Source organism: Doryrhamphus excisus, chromosome 18 (assembly GCF_030265055.1).
Source record: "Doryrhamphus excisus isolate RoL2022-K1 chromosome 18, RoL_Dexc_1.0, whole genome shotgun sequence".
Taxonomy (NCBI): Eukaryota; Metazoa; Chordata; class Actinopteri; order Syngnathiformes; family Syngnathidae; genus Doryrhamphus; species Doryrhamphus excisus.
In genome coordinates this window covers 10621887-10642484 of record NC_080483.1, presented here as the reverse complement: position 1 = coordinate 10642484, position 20598 = coordinate 10621887, and the positions used below count along the sequence as shown (strand labels likewise).

General features: G+C 38.9%; 1 protein-coding gene across 5 annotated transcripts in view; it reads right to left on the bottom strand.

The window, feature by feature from the left end:
- Positions 1-349: 349 nt before the first annotated feature.
- Positions 350-20598, bottom strand: part of LOC131106655 (cadherin-22-like) — a 176023-nt gene continuing 155774 nt past the window's right edge. For all 5 annotated transcript variants that reach the window (XM_058055931.1, XM_058055932.1, XM_058055929.1 and 2 more), the window contains 4 exons: positions 17845-17962; positions 11489-11638; positions 11161-11262; positions 350-3208 (listed from right to left, as the gene is read on the bottom strand). In XM_058055931.1, the coding sequence (XP_057911914.1) occupies positions 2676-3208; positions 11161-11262; positions 11489-11638; positions 17845-17962 (903 nt within the window). In that variant the 3' untranslated portion in view covers positions 350-2675. The remainder of the gene's footprint in view (positions 3209-11160; positions 11263-11488; positions 11639-17844; positions 17963-20598) is intronic.

Here is a 20598-nt window from a genome sequence, read left to right as displayed (position 1 = left end):
AGTCATGAGGTCGTGTATTGTTAAGCCAGAGAAAACCATCATATGATCAACCATCAAGGTACACGACTTCCAGCATACACCTTTTGTCTCGTTTTGCTCTGATCGTGAATGTCAGCCATGGTTTGAACGTCAGATGAAAAGCGACCTCGCCATCCTCTTGTGGCATTGCCAATTACAGTAGCTTGGCAGAGGGGCAGCCTTGTATGGCAGAAGGCTCTTTGCTTGGCTGTGGATGTCAAAACACAAACACATAGAACACCGCAGTCTATCAAAAAATTTAAATATTTATTAGTTGTTTTTTCTCTCTTTTTGTCAGTTGCAAACGTAGGTCAACATGAAGTAGCTATAAGTTTGATGTGACCCATTCATTCGTTAAACCTTCGATAAAATGTCAATGTCTTCCCACAGCAAAAGAAAAAAAAAAATAAAGATTGAGATGAAAAAATGAACATCTTTTAAAAACACATAAATTGAGGAGAGAAAAATGGAAAAGTGTTGGGGGGAGGATTCCATGAAACAGTAATGTAGTTTAGTCCTCAATCATTCTGTACGTCACTGCCTTTAAACCAGCTGTGTAGAATAAATTCACATATTTTTGTCCTCACCCCCCCAAAATAACAAAAAGAATTGCAAAAAACACGTATCACCGTCTGTCTTCTTCATCTTTTGTTTCCCTTTTTCAGCAAAAACAGGTCATAGAAAATAAATTTATAAATCCAAATATTTTCCCAGCATTGCATGCTCCCTTTTTCCTTATCTCTTTTCGTCCCTTGAACCAGACTTCAGTAGAAATGATGTGAATAAATATTTTACAAAAACAAATAAATACATAAATATTACCTCCTTTTTATGTTTGTTTTAGAAAAAAACAACAGGATTTTGAAGAGTTGCCTTGGCGGTTTAACATCAGAAGAACAAAACAAAAAAATAAAAATTAAGTCTTCCATTTGAGGGACAGAAGGTGTGGACAAAAGTATTGGGACACCTCACATACACAAAGTGAATTTGAAAAAAATATATTAACAATAACGGATTCCCCTTTTTTGAGAAGGCAAAATTTTTGGGTCATGATGGGCAGTTTTTTCCCCTAGCCAATAAGTATTTTATATTTAATCCATACATTTGTATATTTATTTATTTAAGATAAGGACAGTACATATTAATTAACATATACTTGATATGTAAATATATCAGATTCTAGCCAAAGGCTACCATATTTTCCGGACTATAAGTCACACTTTTTTTCATAGGTTGGCTGTTCCTGGGACTTATACTCCAGAGCGACTCACAAATGAAAATGTTTTCTATTCTTTTATTAATGTTAGAACTTGCATTCCAAGATGACGTAATGTCTGTTTTGGCCAAACACTTTGTAAAATAAATTATGCACAAAAAATGCGACTTGTATTCCAGTGCGACCTACGTATGTTTTTTCTACCTAATTTTGCATTTTTGGCGTTGTGCGAATTATACTTCGGAGCGACTTATAGTCCAGAAAATACAGTAATTGCCATTTGTTGTCCCGTAAGTCAAGACTTTCGAAATATTTATACTAAATCATGATCATTTTAGATTTTATAATAATAATAATTATAATAGAAATTGAAACTGTAATCTTATTCACTCAGTAAGAGCAATGGCGACCTTCTCCATTTCTTGGAAGGAGGCAGAAATCAGTACTCCTAACACGGTTAGCATGGTATTAGGAAACACATCAATATGATTTCTGTAATACCCGGAGTTCCAGGAAGTCAGGACGACCGTACCATGAATCCTGCCTAGCAACAACTGGCCGTAAATCATCTTAGCAACACTATATTTTGACTGCTAGATCGTTGTATAATAAATCATAAGTAATTTTTGCTGTCTTAAAACATCAAGGCGGGTGAAACAGCTTGAGAAAAATACTTTGGTTGTCAAAGGCAAAATTCAAATATTTTGGTTTTTACAATGAGTGAGTAAAAAAAACAACAACAACAAAAACAGAAAGTTCATTTTTGGGGGAGTACGGGAGGCCCCAACGGTGTTATACTCTCTGAGGGGAGGTGCCACAGTTTGAAAAGCCCTGATTTAATACATTACAATTAGAAGATAAATAAAAAAAAAGTTAATTTTTAACCATGTAATGGTCTCATATTGAAGAATATACAACATAGGTCAGAGGTCACTGATGTTTGACCTGAGGAAGGCCAATTGGAGTTCTTCTTCCACAACATCCAAGCATGTTTTATGGGTCTTGGCTTTGGAGAACGGTAAAGGACTTTCCCAAAAGTGTTCCCACAAGTTTATGAAAAATGTCTTACTAAATTGATTGAGTTTAAAGGGTGAACTAAGGGGTGTGTCCCAATACTTTTTGTCCTTATGGTGTCTGCAAAACCTTTTTCAAGCTGGAGTCAGTTACGTCTCATCACCTGACTGGAACATTTCTTGCTGCCATCTCAAGCGAAATGGCAATTTTGGGAACCTGGCATCTCCTTATCTGTCTCGACTTCTCATCATCATGATCATCGTCGTCGCAACAGCTGTCACGCTAAAATCCTGAAAAAAGTCCAGCAGAAGCAAAACCGTCAGGAAGTGTTCTTTCAGAGATACTTTGCTGAGATAACTGCAGTCAAGAAGAGGACAAAGAAGAAGAAGAGGAGAATGGGAAGTCTTTGTGCGGACCGGACTCTGTGCTAGGAGATGTCCTCGTCTGGTTTCCCCGGAGCATAGTAGCCCGCCAGCTGCCGGAAACGTGGCCCCCAGTCACTGAGGTATGAGAAATCCTGTTCAGAAGTGGTGGACAGTGTGTGGATGGAGCTGAGCGACAGGGCGGGCGAGCTGCTGCCCTCGAAGGCGTACGTCTGGAACGAGTCATACGGCGGCACGGACAGATCGGCGTCAGCTTGCTCTACCTTCTTTCGGATGTAACCTTTGAAGAGCGAGAAGTCAGCTGCCGTCACCGCGGCCGTGGCTTCTGCCCCGCCAGCGACCCGGCTAGCTTGTATCCACTGCGGCAGTGAGCGGATATCCGGACCCGAGTCTGCGCTTTTGGCCTCGGGGAAGTCGTAGAGGTTCCTGAGGGCGCTCATGTCATAAGCCTGAGTGTCCTGCTCGCCGCCGCCTTCGTCGTTGTACTTGATGACGTTGTCCCGCATGTCCTCCTCGTCCTCCGCCATCCGCTGGCCTTTCCTGTGGCGTTTGAGTGTCAGGATGAGCAAGACGAGGACTGATGGAGGGCAAAAAAAAAAGAGGCAAATTAGTAGAAGGACCTTCCAAAGTGAAGGAAAGACATTGGATTCTGCCTCAAGTCTGCTGCTTCCATCAAATATTCAATCATCAGCTCATTTTTGGCAAACCTAGAGGGAATATTCCTACCACTTCAAGTAAGAACTCTACTGATTTTGAACAACCTACCCTCAAAAATTCTCCAAGGCAGTGGTTGCCAAACTTTTCAATATCACGTATCCCTTCAGACATGAACCCCCAACTGCTGCACATTTAAAAAACATAAACATATGTAGCATTCTGGCCATTAAGCATTCTTAATGTTACATTGGTGGACATGACATTAGATTACATTACTGTCACACTGCATGGAGTCAGTCACGGCATGTCCGACATGGCATACTGAAAAGTTATCTTCCCATTCCGTGTGGAAGTGGTAATTTTATAGCTTCTGAATTTGTCCTTCTTCATTTGCATGAATAAATTTTAAAAGTTAAAATAAAGGAAGAGGCTACACGGTGGACGAGTGGTTAGCGCGTAGACCTCACAGCTAGGAGACCAGCGTTCAATTCCACCGCGAGTTTGCATGTTCTCCCTATGTGTGTTTTTTTCCCGTTACTCCAGTTCTTCCCACATTCCAAAAACATGCTAGCTTAATTAGCGACTCCAAATTGTCCATAGGTATGAATGTGAGTGTGAATGGTTGTTTGTCTATATGTGCCCTGTGATTGGCTGGCAACCAGTCCAGGGTGTACCCCGCCTCTCGCCCAAAGACAGCTGGGATAGGCTCCAGCAAACCCCGCGACCCTCGTGAGGATAAGCGGTAGAAAATGGATGATTGAATAATTCATATACTCAAAAAAAAAATAATGAAAGTTTACAATGAATACATTTGATCAATTTTATCCATCCATCTAAAAAATGGAGGATGTCTATGTATATCATTACACAGTCACAGCCTGGAGAAACTACAGATTGTGAAGATGCAGAACCACTTATGAGGGGTTAACTGCATACATGTACTCTACTGCATGTACAGTATGTACTGTATATGCTCGGAGCAATTAAATGATGCCAGTGGAGGGAGCTCATTAACCAGTAGATGTTTATGTATATCTGTATGTCTAAATCAAATACCTTAAAAACATGGACAAAGAAATGGATAAAGAAAGAACTATAAATAACTGCAGAGTCGCTTGTGGCCGAGAGCACATTGTTTGACGCTGTGAAGCCATCAATACAAAGAGACACGTCCATCATTAGATCAGTTTCCCATGTGCAAAAAAAAAAATTGCATGCCAGCATTATGAAATGAAAAAAGTTCAAGGTGGCCTTGAAAGTTACAAACTTTCTACCGCTCGATTCTGTCATGAAGGTGTCGTTGTCAATCATCTTTCTGAACGTGAACTTAAATAAAAATGGCTATGGACAGATACAGCTAACAGAGCAGTATGAATACCACACATTTTATAAGAATTTGTACTATATTAATAAAAGGAGTAATTTTATGACAGAAAAATTTTTAAAAGTATATGATCATTATGACTATTTTGTGTACTGTGTAAAAGGCAGAATATTTTTTGTAATATTATTAATATTATTTATGTAATATTATTTGTATTTTGTATATTATTATATGATTGTATATTATTATATTGTAATATTACCACACAGAAATTACAAACATGTACCCTGCCTTTTGCTCAAAGTCAGCTGGGATAGGCTCCAGCATAACCCCGCAACCCTAATGAGGATATGCAACATCTTCTTCTGTGTATCTTCATTTTTATTTTATTTTAGAATATTATAACATTATTTTTGTAATATTGCAACATTTTTTGATATCATTACATTAACTCAAAAAATGTGAATGTATTTCCTTTTCATCATCACAACGAGATTCAGAGCCTTCATCCCGACAGTCTTTTGCTCAAAGTCAGCTGGGATAGGCTCCAACATTAACCCCGCAACCCTAATGAGGATATGCCGCATCTTCTTCTCTTTATCTTCATTTTTATTTTATTTTAGAATATTAAAACATTATTTTTGTAATATTGCAACATTTTTAGATGTCATTACATTAACTAAAAAAATGTGAATGTATTTCCTTTTCATCATCGCAACGAGATTCAGAGCCTTCGTTCCGACAGTCAACATTTACTGAGACATTTGATCGTCAAATTAAACACAAAATGGTTTCCTCCAGCAAAATAAATTATGGTCTTTAATACAGTTGAAAAAACAGCATTTCAAGAAATGCTCCAAACATTTAACAGACAAATTGCCTATGAGAAAATACGTACATGTCACTAAATTAATATGTGAAAGAGACCCTAAGCTTTTAAAATGATGAAAAAATGTCTGATATTACACTCATTCTTGTAACTTCAGGACTTCTTCCAAAACTATTTTAGTTTGTTTGATCATGGAATGTGGACGTCATGCTTTCTTATAATGTTCGATCACTTTCCTCTTCCTCCACTGGCAATGTTATCTGTAAGCATTGTGTTTATTCTTCTTTGCCGCGAATGAATTGCCAGTGGCGTGTTGTGAGATGGCAAACAGTCCTGGCATGAGCGTTGGGTTCGGCCCCAACGAGAAATATGTCTGGAGGCAGTCAACTGTGAACCACCTCGTACCTGTATATTCAGATCTTTCATGTGCAAACAGCGCGCAGGACGTGTGAGGCGCATAACCTTGCTGATAACAGGCGGGCGTCGCTGCCTATTAGCCGCACAGATACTGGAAGCCAATGCTATTGAAAAGTCATTTAACTTGGAGATTAGCGGGGCCTCTGGCAAAATTAATACAACACTCTCCACCTGTGTAGCAACCACATGTAGCTGCTCCCCTCCGCCCACCTCCTCCCATGTGTACAGATGTTGCAATAAGCACTACTGACAAGATGCTTAATTTGCCCCTGGGCTGCAACGTTTGGCCCTCGCGGGAAGTTCACGGCCAGCAGATGGGAGTTAATTGGAATGGATGCAATACAGATGCTGATGTGGCGTGGATTCATTACATCAGGCCTGTAAATGAACTGATGGAGGGGACTGTTAATGCTTGTTTGTAAGCTAATTAGGATGAAATTTGTTTTCATTTCACTCATCAGCCAAACAATTGATATGATAGGGAAGTGGTCGTCTCTTTGGGGAGGCAAGATGCCTGCTGTAAGTCGCTGCTTCTCAATTATTTTCTGGGAAAATGCAACAAAATGGAGAGCATACAAGCATATTCAAGAGTCAAATTGCAGGTTGAGTACTTTAAATTTGTACATGTTGGTAGGTCTGCATTAAAAATGAAAGTCTCTTGCCCCCTCCCCCCATTATTTGGTCATTGTCAATGGTACACTTCATTTAAATAAGTCTACATATTTGAATTTCCTAGAGTAGTGACAGGAAATGTGCTTTAAAGATTTTTTGGTAATTTAATTCATATACGGACTGCACGGCGGACGAGTGGTTAGCACGCAGACCTCACAGCTAGGAGACCCGAGTTCAATCCCACCCTCGGCCATCTCTGTGTGGAGTTTGCATGTTCTCCCCGTGCATGCGTGGGTTTTCTCCGGGTACTCCGGTTTCCTCCCACATTCCAAAAACATGCTAGGTTAATTAGCGACTCCAAATTGTCCATAGGTATGAATGTGAGTGTGAATGGTTGTTTGTCTATATGTGCCCTGTGATTGGCAGATAACATAGTACTAAGAATGATACTACGAATGAGATGACAAAATGTCCTTGGACCCCTTATCATCACCTTTACACACATATTACCTAATACAGTAGACTTAATAAGCGATAACAAACCATAAAAATTCACATTAGCAATAGGAAAGCTCTTTATTGTAAGATCTCAAATGTAATGTTGGTCGATCGCATAGCATTACAAAAAAAAATAAAAAATCAATGTCAGCCTATTATCCATCCTCACCATGACATACGTATGTCACATGATTGATATACATGACAGCTAGTCTGGCATGTAATCTGGCATACATGTACAGTATAATCTGTAATATAATGGGCATGGTTGCACTACTGCTATCTTTGTTTACATCACATTGCACAGCTTTTATATGCAGGTGATGGGATTTCTGCAGGGACACAAGAGAAGGATGCCACTTTAAGTATAGCAAGTTACCAAGCTAACTAATTAGGAAACTGAGCAGGGAAGAATAACCACTTAAGAAACCACTTCCACACGGAGTAGGAGAAGACCTTTTTTTCATGTTTATGACTGATGATAATTTGGAGCTATTGTCTGGATTCTGCATCCATGGCTGACTGCAGTTACGTAAGTAAACAGTAATAAGGTAATGTCTAATCAATGCACATTACTGACACCTAGTGACCAGTATAGAATACTATACGTATATGGCATACATTTTCAAAAACAACTGTATTTGGGTCAATAAAATATTAATGTATATATTTTTAAAATTTTCTGATTCCAGTAAGTTGACTGAGCGATACCTACTAGATTGTACTTGTGAGCCTTAGCTGCTGCCCTCTTGTTGACTTGTGATCGACTTAGCCTTTTCGAAAGCGCTCCGCTAAGAAGTCCACTCCATTTTCTACCAATCAGTCATCCTATGTGGCTTTGATGCAACACTAGAAAAATCCTCTCACTTATACTGAGAATATATATCATCTTGTAGAAGATGCAGAAAGATGAAAGATGGACATGTTTATGTCTATTACAGTCATGTGATTAGTGTACCTAATAAAGTGTCTGATTCACCAGTTCAACGTACAGTAGTTAAATAAGTGCTTAGCAGTGTTAATACCAGTAGCCATTGTCCTGCACATGCTCCTTTTTTTCATGCATCATAAAGGCCTTGTAGATTTTATTCAGATTGTGTTCCTAAGCTCATGTGTACATAGCAAACACACGCTTCTCTTTCATATCCAGCTGAGCTTGCCTCCGATGCGTACACAGCATTTTTTTGTTGATGCTTTTTAAAAGAGTTGATGAATAAATGATGCTCTGCTCTCAAGAAGATGTTCTGCTTAATGGAGGCATATTTATAACACGTCTCATTAGGAGAAGCTCTTGAAAAGACATGGATAGCAGAGTTGGTCACGGTTACAGCAGAAGGGGTGTTAACCATGATACAGGTGGGGGAGCGTTCAGCACCACCACGGAACTTGGTGAGTGATAACCTTATACATAAACATTTCATATGCAAAAGATAGCAAACATTGTCAATGATGATGAGGGTGTGAGGCACTTTCTTTTTACTTCTATGTGCTTCATAAGCATATAAAATCCTGGGTTTTCTACAAAGGCGAATGGCAGGTCACTCATTGCTATCATTTATGCGACCTTGACTGTGATGCCCTGCTCCTTTGTGCTGTCATGGGGCATTTTTTTTTCTCTCCTCTTCAAAATGTCCTACAGGGTGGGCTGACTCGTCTTTGGCTGGGTTGCCTGGGTAAACTAGCTTTAATGTGTTTGTTTTGTGTAATGTGTTAGGTGTTTGTTGAGGTGTCGTAAAAGGTTTGTCGTATTAAATGCAGCCATAGTCGTGCGTCCAGTTTCAAGAGAGGCTTTCATTTTAATGCAGACCTACCAACATGTACACATTTATAGTACTCAACATGCAATTTGACTCCTGATGCAATTTTCCTGTTTTCAACTTCAAGTTCAGTCTGTACAGTACAGATAAATTAATAAATACTATCTTTCTCTAGTATTAATAAAACAATAAATATAAATAATAAATATAAATAATAAATAATAAATAATACTTACAAACTTTCTCTAGTATTTCAAACTGGGGGCGCAAAAAAATTATGTCCTTTGAGGGGGCACAACAGAAAATAATTGAGAAACACTGCTCAATAAAAATTATATGTGATGTTATTTTGATATCAGATTCTGAAATTGTGAGTTATACAATATTGGCATATCGGTTATCGGCAAAATAGCTAATATTGGACATCCCTAATGCATATATATATATATATATATATATATATATATATATATATATATATATATATATATATATATATATATATATATATATATATATATATATATATATATATATATATATATATATATATATATATATATATATATATATATATATATATACCATATGAGTCTCTCTAAGATCATGGATGTATCAGCTTAAGCTACAACCTTTTGAAATAGTAACGTCAAAGCTGAAAAAAAAAACAACTTGACGCCTATAGTGTTAACTTCATAAAAAAAGAGCAGTGCAACATTTGCAACCCAATAATATCTCGCAAAGAAAGGGTGCACGACCAGCATGATTAATGTTCACACATTCATGGTGTAGAAGTAACAGTGCCTCAGCTGTGATACGCGACGTTGGACTTCTTCTAAGCAGTCACAATCAGGGAAGTCCAATAATAAATGTCTCATGCCGATGTAACCGAGAGTTTCAGCAAGCTAACTGTTGTAGAAGTTCGGGGTAAATAAAGGATGGGAGCTCTGGCTATTTACTGTGAGTCTGTGTTAAAAAATAATGATGTCATAACAAATAGATTCTCAATTATTTTCTGTCATGCCTCCATAAGGGACAGAAATGTTTTCGTGCCCATCCCGATTTGAAATAGTATTGATGAACTGATATTTTTTCTTTTCTTTTTTTTTAATATTATATATATATATATATATTTTAATTTTTTATTTTATTTTTTATATTTTATTTATATTATATTTTATTCTTTTCTATTTATTCTTTTATCTGTACTGTACAGACTGATCTTAAAAATGAAACCAGGACAATGCAACAAAATGGAGAGCATATAAGCATATTCAAACTGCATATTGAGTACTATACATTTGTAAATGTTGGTAGGTCTGCATTGAAATTATTCTAGTTGAATGATTTGATACTTACTGTATATTCTAGCTGTATATACTAGTTGTATATACTAGTAGTTTGTAGTTCAAAGCAAATAAATCACCCGAGGGCTTGCATCTAAAAAACACTTGTTATTCTCACTTTCTTCTGGCAGCTCAAAGTGACTGTAGATACAAATAACTTTGGTCTTGTTGCGAAAGCCATCTGCCCAAAACTTGGAAGCTAAACTTACCATTCAAAATACTTCATCATAATACTTTATAATAATAATAATAATAATAATACATTTTATTTGTATCACGCTTTTCAGAGTACTCAAAGACGCTTTACAGTAGAGAAAAATAAATGGTAATGGTTTTATTTCATTTGAACATGCATCAAATTACAATTGAATGCATCCCATAATCAGTTCACAGTTCCACATGTCCAAAAGGAGTAGGAAGAAAAAATAAATCCTACCCCTCCATCTGGTACTTTTACAATCAGTAATTGTTATTTTTGTTCACTTCCTGCTTTCCGTAATACAGTTTAAGGTTTTTTTTTTTTTTTTGTTTTTAAATTTTAAATTTTTTTTTCCCGTACCGAAGTACGAGGTGATATGACCATCCAATGACATAATGGGTACCATAGTAAGTGTCAATATAGTGATATGTATAGCACATCATGACTGGTTCAAGACTCTTCATCCAAATAAAAGTTGAGTAAAAACAGAGTAAAAGATGCATTAAAATACAATATCCAAACATTCATTCAGAGTTAAAAGCGGGGCGGGGCGGGGCGCAGCAGTCAAAAAAAGTATAAAAAGTTAGACATTAAAAACGGATTTAAACAGGTGGGTTTTGCATTTAGTGCATGTGCCACAGTAATTAGTCTTGTCACTGAGACAACACCATACATCAAGAAAGTTAAGAATATTTCTTGTTATCTTTTTGTGTCAAAATACTTCTTCGACCACATCCGCCACTATGTTTCCTCCAGCCAGACTAGTTTTATTTTGTGGAAGAAGGAGAGCGATTATCCATCCATTTATGCTCTTATATATCCAGAGCCAGCGAGTCATCCATACATTCATGAGTCCATCCATCCATCCATCCATTCATGTATGTGCTTACCTATGAGGATGAGCATACACACCAGCAGAGCTATAAGTGCCCCCGGGCTGAGAGCTGCACTCATTACATAGGCTGTGGCATTGCAGGACTCGATGGCTCCCTCTGTGTGGACAAACATAAAATCACATCACACAGAATCAACAGCAGTCAGCTGACACTGATTAGAAGCCATCCAGTGCAGCTCTACTTGCATTTTTGGGGGGTGTCACACAAATATAAACAGCCAACAGCAAGTGTGTGCAAACCCAAAAAACACACATGACCTTTCAGCGATGATGATGATGATGATGAAGATGATGGTGATTGCCGCTAATGGCGTGGCACTCACCTGTATCGCAGTCGCAGATGTGAATGGTCAGGGTGCCCGTGGAGCTGAGGGAGAGGGGGCCGCTGTCCTCCACCAGGATGGGTAAAAAGTAGACATTCTGCTCGTGACGGTTGAAGCCCGAGCGCTTCATCTGGATTCCAGCAGTGGTGTCTGTGCGGTCATACAAAATGATGTACAAGTATGTCATTAACAGTCATGCATTATTCACTGAGAATGAATGTATTTGTACAAACACATTTTCATAATCATATTAAATTACACTACCGCTGGGAGGCATTTGCCTGTCTGACATGAATTGCCCACCAGGTGTTTATTAAAAGGATGGCTACTATTTAAGGAAATATGATCCCCAATCACAGAAAATTACATCAGCTCATGTTGGTATTGAACGCACATAAAGACACACAAAAGCGTCAAAATGTATAGAAAAAATTATTATAAAAACTGTAAAGAAAATACATAAAATAATTTTCACTATCATGTTATTGGTTCGGGGCTGCATGGCGATCCAGTGGTTAGCACGCAGACCTCACAGCTAGGAGACCAGGGTTCAATTCCACCCATCATTTGCATGTTCTCCCCGTGCATGCGTGGGTTTTTTTCCGGGTACTCCGGTTTCCTCCCACATTCCAAAAACATGCTAGGTTAATTGTCCATAGGTATGCATGTGAGTGTGAATGGTTGTTTGTCTATATGTGCCCTGTGATTGGCTGGTGACCAGTCCAGTGTGTACCCCGCTTTTTGTCCGAAGACAGCTGGGATAGGCTCCAGCACCCCCTCGTGAGGATAAGCGGTAGAAAATGAATGAATGTTATTGGTTCGGGGCTGCACGGCGGACGAGTGGTTAGCGCGCAGACCTCACAGCTAGGAGACCAAGGTTCAATTCCACCCTCGGCCATCTCTGTTTGCATGTTCTCCTGTGCATGTGTGGGTTTTCTCCGGGTACTCCGGTTTCTTCCCACATTCCAAAAACATGCTAGGTTAATTGGTGACTCCAAATTGTCCATAGGTATGAATGTGAGTGTGAATGGTTGTTTGTCTATATGTGATTGTGCCCTGATATGCCCTGTGATTGGCTGGCGACCAGTCCAGGGTGTACCCCGCCTCTCGACTCTTGCCCGAAGACAGCTGGGATAGGCTCCAGCACCCCCGCGACCCTCGTGAGGATAAGCGGTATGAATGAATGAATGTTATTGGTTCTTCTTTAGCCTCGTCCCATCTCCAAATGTTATTAAAAAAAATCAGATTAGTTTCTTGTGTAATTCTGCAAAGCAAACAACACAATAAAAAACAAAGACTAATTAGTAAAGCCAATAAACAATACTGTTGTTTGGTAGTTTAAAAGTTAGACTTCCATCTTATTTATCATAACATTGACAAACATTGCTGTTCCACCAGTCTAAGGGACCACGAGCAGATGCTCCAGCGTTACCACAACAACATCAGAGATGCGTTTCTCTTCTTCACAAGCCAGTGTCCTATCAACACAATTTCAAAACTGTTATCTTATGGATTATTTTTTTCTCTTTAAAACAATTCCAGGCTAGAGAACAGTCAGAATGTACAGAAATTAAATGTCACCGGTTTGTATATAAAGTCTTTCCAGTGAGACAAAGATAGATGGAGAAGAATTCCCTCTGATGTTTTGACAAATAGAGTCAGAGTGGCTTTGTGGGCACACTTGCATTGCAGATATCAAGCAATCCATCTTCCAGAACGTACATGACCATTATCCATGCCGCTCTACTGCTCCTCTGGCACACGATGAACAATCTCTCTTTTAACGCTTGTGCACGGGAACATTATGCCCCTGAACTTGTCCTTTTGACTTCAACTCAGCTTGTCGCTTACACCGAAAGTCCATTTTTAATTCATTAGTAAAAGAAAAACCTAAAAGCTGGTTTGCTGAGTGTGTTCGATACTCAAGTCACTTTCTTGCACTGGTGGCATATGTACTGTTACAAAGCTTGCATTTCTTTAAAGCTTTGAAAATAGTACCAAAGTTCCTCCTGGTCATGACGGAAATATCGATACCTATGATACCAAACCTTTTGCTCTAAAATAAATTCTCAAATTAAAATATAGACACTGTCATAATTATGTCATTTGTGGTTATATATACGAAAGCAGCTAATTATTGAGATCTTGTCCAAATGATGCAAGGTCGGTGGGAATTACTTTTTTTTCCACCTTGGTAACTGCATAAGGGCAGCGAAACAATCGCTCTGTTTCAACAATTATATTTATTATAAACGGAGCCATGTGGAACTTGTCAATTCGTTTTCATCATTATCATAATAGTTCTTCATAAATAATATTTACTTTAAGTGTTTAATTATTTTACTTGTCCTTGTTTTCTTGAAGCCCAAAACACCAAATTCACATATTTTATATGTTTTTTTTTGTTGTTGTGTTTTTTCGGTTGTTTTCAGGGTTAACAAAAAATGCTCTGATGTCTTACATGCTTTATGCTGTTAGCTATAGTATGTATGTTATGATTTCGAGATGAGTTCTGGAAAGTTCTGATTCACTAGCAACTATTCATTCGCATCAACTCAGTGTCGTGCTGCAATATTAAACAATATAAAGTATTTAGTTTGTTGCACTCTGTAACATTAGTCAGGTACACCGCATTTGTTTCGTTTGTTTTGTTTGAGTGAATCTGATTGGTAAAGTTACAGTTGGATATGTTAGTATTGATGTGGATTGTTGCAGGGCTGCACGGCGAATGAGTGGTTAGCGCGCAGGCCATGCAGCGAGTTCGATTCCACCCTCTGCCATCTCTGTGCCGGAGTTTGCATGTTCTCCCCGTGCATGCGTGGGTTTTCTCCGTGGACTCCGGTTTCCTCCCACATTCCAAAAACATGCTAGGTTAATTGGCTACTCCAAATTGTCCATAGGTATGAATGTGAGTGTGAATGGTTGTTTGTCTATATATAAAACAATCTATCTATATTATCCTGTGTGACACATTAGGCTTTTGACCTGAGTACTATCCTCATGTGCATGCCTTATACCGCTTTCAGTACACAGGTTGCCGTCTTTCAATGCTGGCACAGCAACTATTAGCATTTTCACCCAGCCCCTTTTAGCCTTTTGAAGTAGTGCCTGACTACAGAACATGAATCATTATCCTGAGGGGTCTATATTGGCATACCAACTGGGAGCATGTTGGCATCGTATCGAGCCTCTTTAGGCTTTTCATATGATGCCTGACAACAGGGCACAGTGTATATATATATATCAGTCCTTATGTGTCAGCCTTAGTGCTTTGTGTACTCAAGTTACTATCTTTTTATTAAGGTGTCCCAATACAACTTTAATATTGTAACAAGTTGATATCTAGCTATATGTTACCATAAAATCTTTTTGCATGTTAGAAAAACTAAAATTAAATACTAATAAATAAAAAAAAATCCAAAAATTGTTACAACTATAATGATAAAAATGGTAATATTAATGATGATTATTATAATGGTGACAATAATAACAATAAGAATGGTAATAATGATGAAGATTATAACAATAATGATAATAATGATAATAACAATAATAATAATAACAGGGGAAAACAAGACAGTGGCATGAACATGATTATATCTTGCAAAAAGGGGTAGGCATTTATAAGCTTTTGCTTCAGCCTACTCCTTTTGGGCTTGTGATCAGATAGTTGAATACAAATGTAAATAATGGAAAGTTATATTTTGATTGATGTAAGAAATGCACTGTAATGTTTCATATATTTGCCCAAATAAAATAAAAAAAATAATAATAATAATAAAAAAAGAATTCGTACATCCTGGTTAGGCTTTTGTACTCGTACCTTATACCCTCACCAAACTGCTTAAAGCAAGTATTTTAAGTCTAACTTTTACCCACATTTGTACCCTTATAAAGGAGCGTGTCAGGAAACAGCGCGAGTTGATCACGCCATGCTGATGTTTGCTTTTCCCGAGGACCGGTGACAACATTAAAAGCGTTTATCGGCACTATTGTGGGGGTGGTAGACGCAGTGAGGTCTTTTTTTTTTTTCATCATGGTGTGTGGAGACGAATATGTGACAGATTGGAAGTGACAGGAGACATGGGAGAGGCTAATGACGAGGGGTGGGACGATGAAAAAACTCTGTGTAGGGATTTGTTTTCTTTCCGAGACTCCCTGTAGATGTAAACAGTACAGGTATCTATATGTGTGTAAACAAACACATTTGTGTGACCTTTATATATAAGCATGAATGTACACTCTCACACAAACACACACAAGTTACAATAACACGGAAAGGAACAAATTACACAGACATGACAGTCTGATGTATGTATTTGTGAATATACCGTACACTGTAGTATATGCATACATATGTAGCAGCTTCAGGGATGCATTTTCATGCTTGTTTGTGCGTGCATAGGTGATGCCATGCAGGGATACAGCGGGCCTCGCTACCTCGGCGCGCTGACATTTCCCCGTAGCTCAGGATGCTCCCGTGACATTTTCCTTGGTGTCAGATCAATCTTGATTTAGCCGAATGTCACATTGGCTTAAGTCCACGCCTCTAATCGAGGCATCTGCCCGCACGTTTGCTGCACAACATAAGCCAAGGAATGTGCAACGTGACCGTAACCTGCGTATCGTGTGAAGTTAGCGAAAGTCAATTGCTGGATATTTATTTAGCTGAGCTGCCAATCACACTTGGTTGAGGGAATAGTTGTTGTTTGAGCGGGACTTTAACTACTTCCGCACGGAAGAACTTGAAATCCAGGCCATGATAACTTTGACACAACAAAGAAATACTTTGTGACATGGACAGATTGTAGAAATGAACATCCCTATGAATATCTCTTTTAGTGCTTTTAGACAATGCCATCCATCAAGAGAGTTAAGAATATTTCTTGTTATCCAGTGAAAATAATGTATTTCTAAATTATGTACATTTTGTGTCTAAAAACATACGGTAACATTTATTCAACTTTGTATGTAACAAATTACAAATTTTATCATGAGTGTAAAGGAACAGTGTAAGGTATAAGAAAATTAACACACATTTGGCTCTGATTTTGTGCTTTAGCGCAAGGTGGCGCAGGATGGCGGAGTGTGGCGCAGCCTATGTAGTGTTAATTTGGTCCAGTGCACCACTGTGTTTGGTAGACTGTGCTGAGATTGGTGTGGTGGCACGCCGTGAGAGGAGTCCACATTGGATGCGAAGAAAGCTCACCAACTCCGATCTGGTCTGTTTGGGGCGCAGGCGAAGCGCAGCCTTCGTAATGCTAAATTGGCTGACAGGCGCACAGTTCAGACACGTTACCAAAACCTCACTGGCAGATTTTTTCTGGCCGTGTCGTGAACATTCAAGGGTGGGGTGCGGGGTGTTCTGTTGTTTCTCTTTGCCACTTGGACCAGTGGGAGGGATGGAGGCGTGGGTGCGCAAGGCAGGTTCGCCGCGCTTACACCTGGTCTATGACATTAGAGCCCTTCATGTTATTAGAGCCCTCTTGACCTAAAAAAAACATCTCACAGTCACCCTTACACTTGTATTACCCATTAAAGTAGATATAATAAGACAAAAAAAAAACCATACTGTACAATAAGACTTGTGCTCATGTGTGTTGCAATAAATGTGTTGGAAGTATGGGCAAGACGCGATGTTGAGTATTCAGAGTACCACAACAGTAGCAAAAGTGTAGCCCTATAGAAAAAAAAAAAATAGAGCCGATAGTGACCAATGGATAATATTACATTCACAATTTGAATGTGTTTTATTAATTCCTTGTGTTTAAAAAAATAAAAAAATATGTACAAAATATTATACATTATATTTATTATTATTTAGGATTTATAAACATTATACATATTTTATTTGTATTATTTCTTATTAGAATTTATTAATTATTTACACATTAATTTATGATCGAAAAACCATGTTAGAGCGAGGCTGTGAAATATGAATCAGAGTAACTGCAATGTGGCGAGGGATAACTTTATAAGTGAGAATGTTACATGTTTGTTCAAAAGAAATTTAGTAGGATATTCCACAAAATGCATGGGAAGAGGGGTTCTGTAATCTCATCGCAGTTGTTTTTTGGGAGAATTTACCAGTTGGTGTTTATCCAAAAGTGATTAAAGTTTTGTGTTTTGAAGGTGCTTTTTTTCAAGAACACACTGCTTCTGATTTCCATCATTTGGCACAGCATGAAGGTTTTATAGTTACTCGCAAGTGTAGTCTTAAAACTAACATTTTGGAGTGTGAACGCCCATTAACAACACATGGACCAGTCTGTCAATTAGACATTACACCACTTATACACGTATATAACACATTGCTTCTCTTGACTCTGTGTTCCTCAACTCCTTTGTCCTCTCACCTTTGACGTCCCACAGGGTAAAGTGTTGATTGCCGGAAGCTTCAGGGGCCAGTTTGAAGTAGAAATGATGTCCACCCTGCGGTTCGTCTTTGTCCACCACACTGATGGTGTGAATTATCTGCAGAGGAGACAGCAGGAAACAAATGTTAGATGTCATATAGTGGTTGGATTCAGACAATATTTTACATTAATTCATTTCAGATGAAAAAAATCAAGCATTATAAACAAATAGGGCTATTAAAATAGTGTGTTAATGGCAGTAATTCCAACACAATATATTTATCAACAATTCACAAAACATTTCTAGTCCCTTCGTTATCGGAACACCTTGTGATTGTCAGTGGGCAACCGCCAGATGCATTCACGGACACTCCAAACATCACAACAATGTCTTTATTATACATGCATGTTTTGCCTAATTAAACACAAATGCAAAGAAAAGCAATTGATATTTTTATCATTCATTTTTAGGGTTGGGCATTGCTTGAACGGGTCTGGTTCCGATTCAGATTTCAGAACTCCTAATGGTTCTCGATTCTGATGCTTTTAAGAGGCAGGGTCAAAAGTGTTTGAATGTTTTAAATGGGGGCGCAAACCAGGGTTCTTTGTTGATTAAATGTCTGATCATCCCCATTAATTTGTTAATGATATGAACCTTTTTTAGCTTTACTATGAATTAATCACAGAGCTACTTTCAAGGGAACACTTTCACAGAAAATGTCTACTTTTGAAAAAAACGATGAAAAAACATTTTCACATATGCTGTTGTTTATGTGTTGGTGACTGTGTGATGCTGTGGGCTCTTAAATATGCACTCACTGGGGTGCAAACAACATATCTATTAGCTATGAGTTTTGTGCTACCATATTAGCAATATTATATTCATTCATTCATTCATTCATTTTCTACCGCTTATCCTCAAGAGGGTTGAGGGGGTGCTGGAGCCTATCCCAGCTTTCTTCGGGCGAGAGGCGGAGTACACCCTGGACTGGTCGGCAGCCAATCACAGGGCACATATAGACAAACAACCATTCACACTCACATTCATACCTATGGACAATTTGGAGTCGCCAATTAACCTAGCATGTTTTTGGAATGTGGGAGGAAGCCGGAGTACCCGGAGGAAATCCACGCATGCATGAGGAAAACATGCAAACTCCACACAGAGATGGCCGAGGGTGGGATCTCCTAGCTGTGAGGTCTGTGCGCTAACCACTCGACCGCAGTGCAACCGAGCAATATTATATTTTTCCCAAAATTAAAAAATTGTATTTATCCCGGCAGTATGAAAATGTGAGTCTCGGTTTTTACATTTTTAGATGGAGCTGTGAATCCATACAAATATATATAATTCCTGTCATTATCTTTATTTCAATAAGATATATAAAAAAATTGTAAATTTCAGATATAATTGCCGATGTTGATTAATCATGATTAATTAATTTGAAAACCACAATTAATCCGATAAAAATTGTAATAATTTCAAAGCCCTAAAAAAACATCCTGACACCAGGCAGACTAACCTATTAAAAATGCCTTGCTAAAAGGCTTTCCCAAACATAAAGGCACAGAGATCTTCACTCGGGCTGTCTTATTCACTTAAATATAAATGGGAGTGCAAATATGTGGCTGGGGTTTAGTCCAGCAGTCCAACAATAAGAATGATCCCCACATTCAAAGATAAAAACTCTACTGTGATCCAATTTGGAGAAGTCAGCGTGGACACGGTGAGGTGAGATAGGATTCACCGCCAGCTTCACAGACATCAAACGTCCCCTGGAGAGGCTCGCTTCTTCGCACGGGCCACTTGGTGACAATTCATTGCACTTCTCTATGGACTTTATCACACATAACCACAAGCTGATCTTCACAAAAGGACCACAAAGCGCCCATTTTGATGTCAGACAAAATAAAGGAACAAAATAGTCTGTTTTAACGTAAACCTCAATAACATCCATCCTTGGGGAAAGCACACAAAACACGCTAAGAAGGTTAAACTGTGTGAAAAAGTTAGGACGCCCAATGCTTTGGGACGCTTGCTTGCATACATGTAATACAAATAGTTTTACCAAAATGGTCAATGCATTCGGCTTATAGAATAAATGATAATTAATCATAATTGCATCAATAGCAGTGGCACGGCGGTGGAGTGGTTAGCGCGCAGACCTCACAGCTAGGAGACCAGGGTTCAATTCCACCCTCGGCCATCTCTGTGTGGAGTTTGCATGTTCTCCCCGTGCATGCGTGTGTTTTCTCCGGGTACTCCGGTTTCCTCCCACATTCCAAAAACATGCTAGGTTAATTGGCGACTCCAAATTGTCCATAGGTATGAATGTGAGTGTGAATGGTTGTTTGTCTATATGTGCCCTGTGATTGGCTGGCGACCAGTCCAGGGTGTACCCCGCCTCTCGCCAAAGACATCTGGTGATAGGCTCCAGCACCCTAAGCGACCCTCGTGTGAGGATGGTGACCAGACCAGGGTGCACCCTGCCTCTCGCCCAAAAACAGCTGGGATAGGCTCCAGCACCCTCCGCGACCCTTGTGTGAGGATGGCGACCAGACCAGGGTGTACCCCGCCTCTCGCCCAAAGACAGCTGGGATAGGCTCCAGCACCCCCACGACCCTTGTGAGGAAAAAGCGGTAGAAAATGAATGAATGAATGCATCAATAGCTGATTCTCATCCCCCCTGAAATGGGAGCTTGTGATTGATGATTGGGTAGGAATTGATTCCACGACAGTGTTATTTTCTAGTA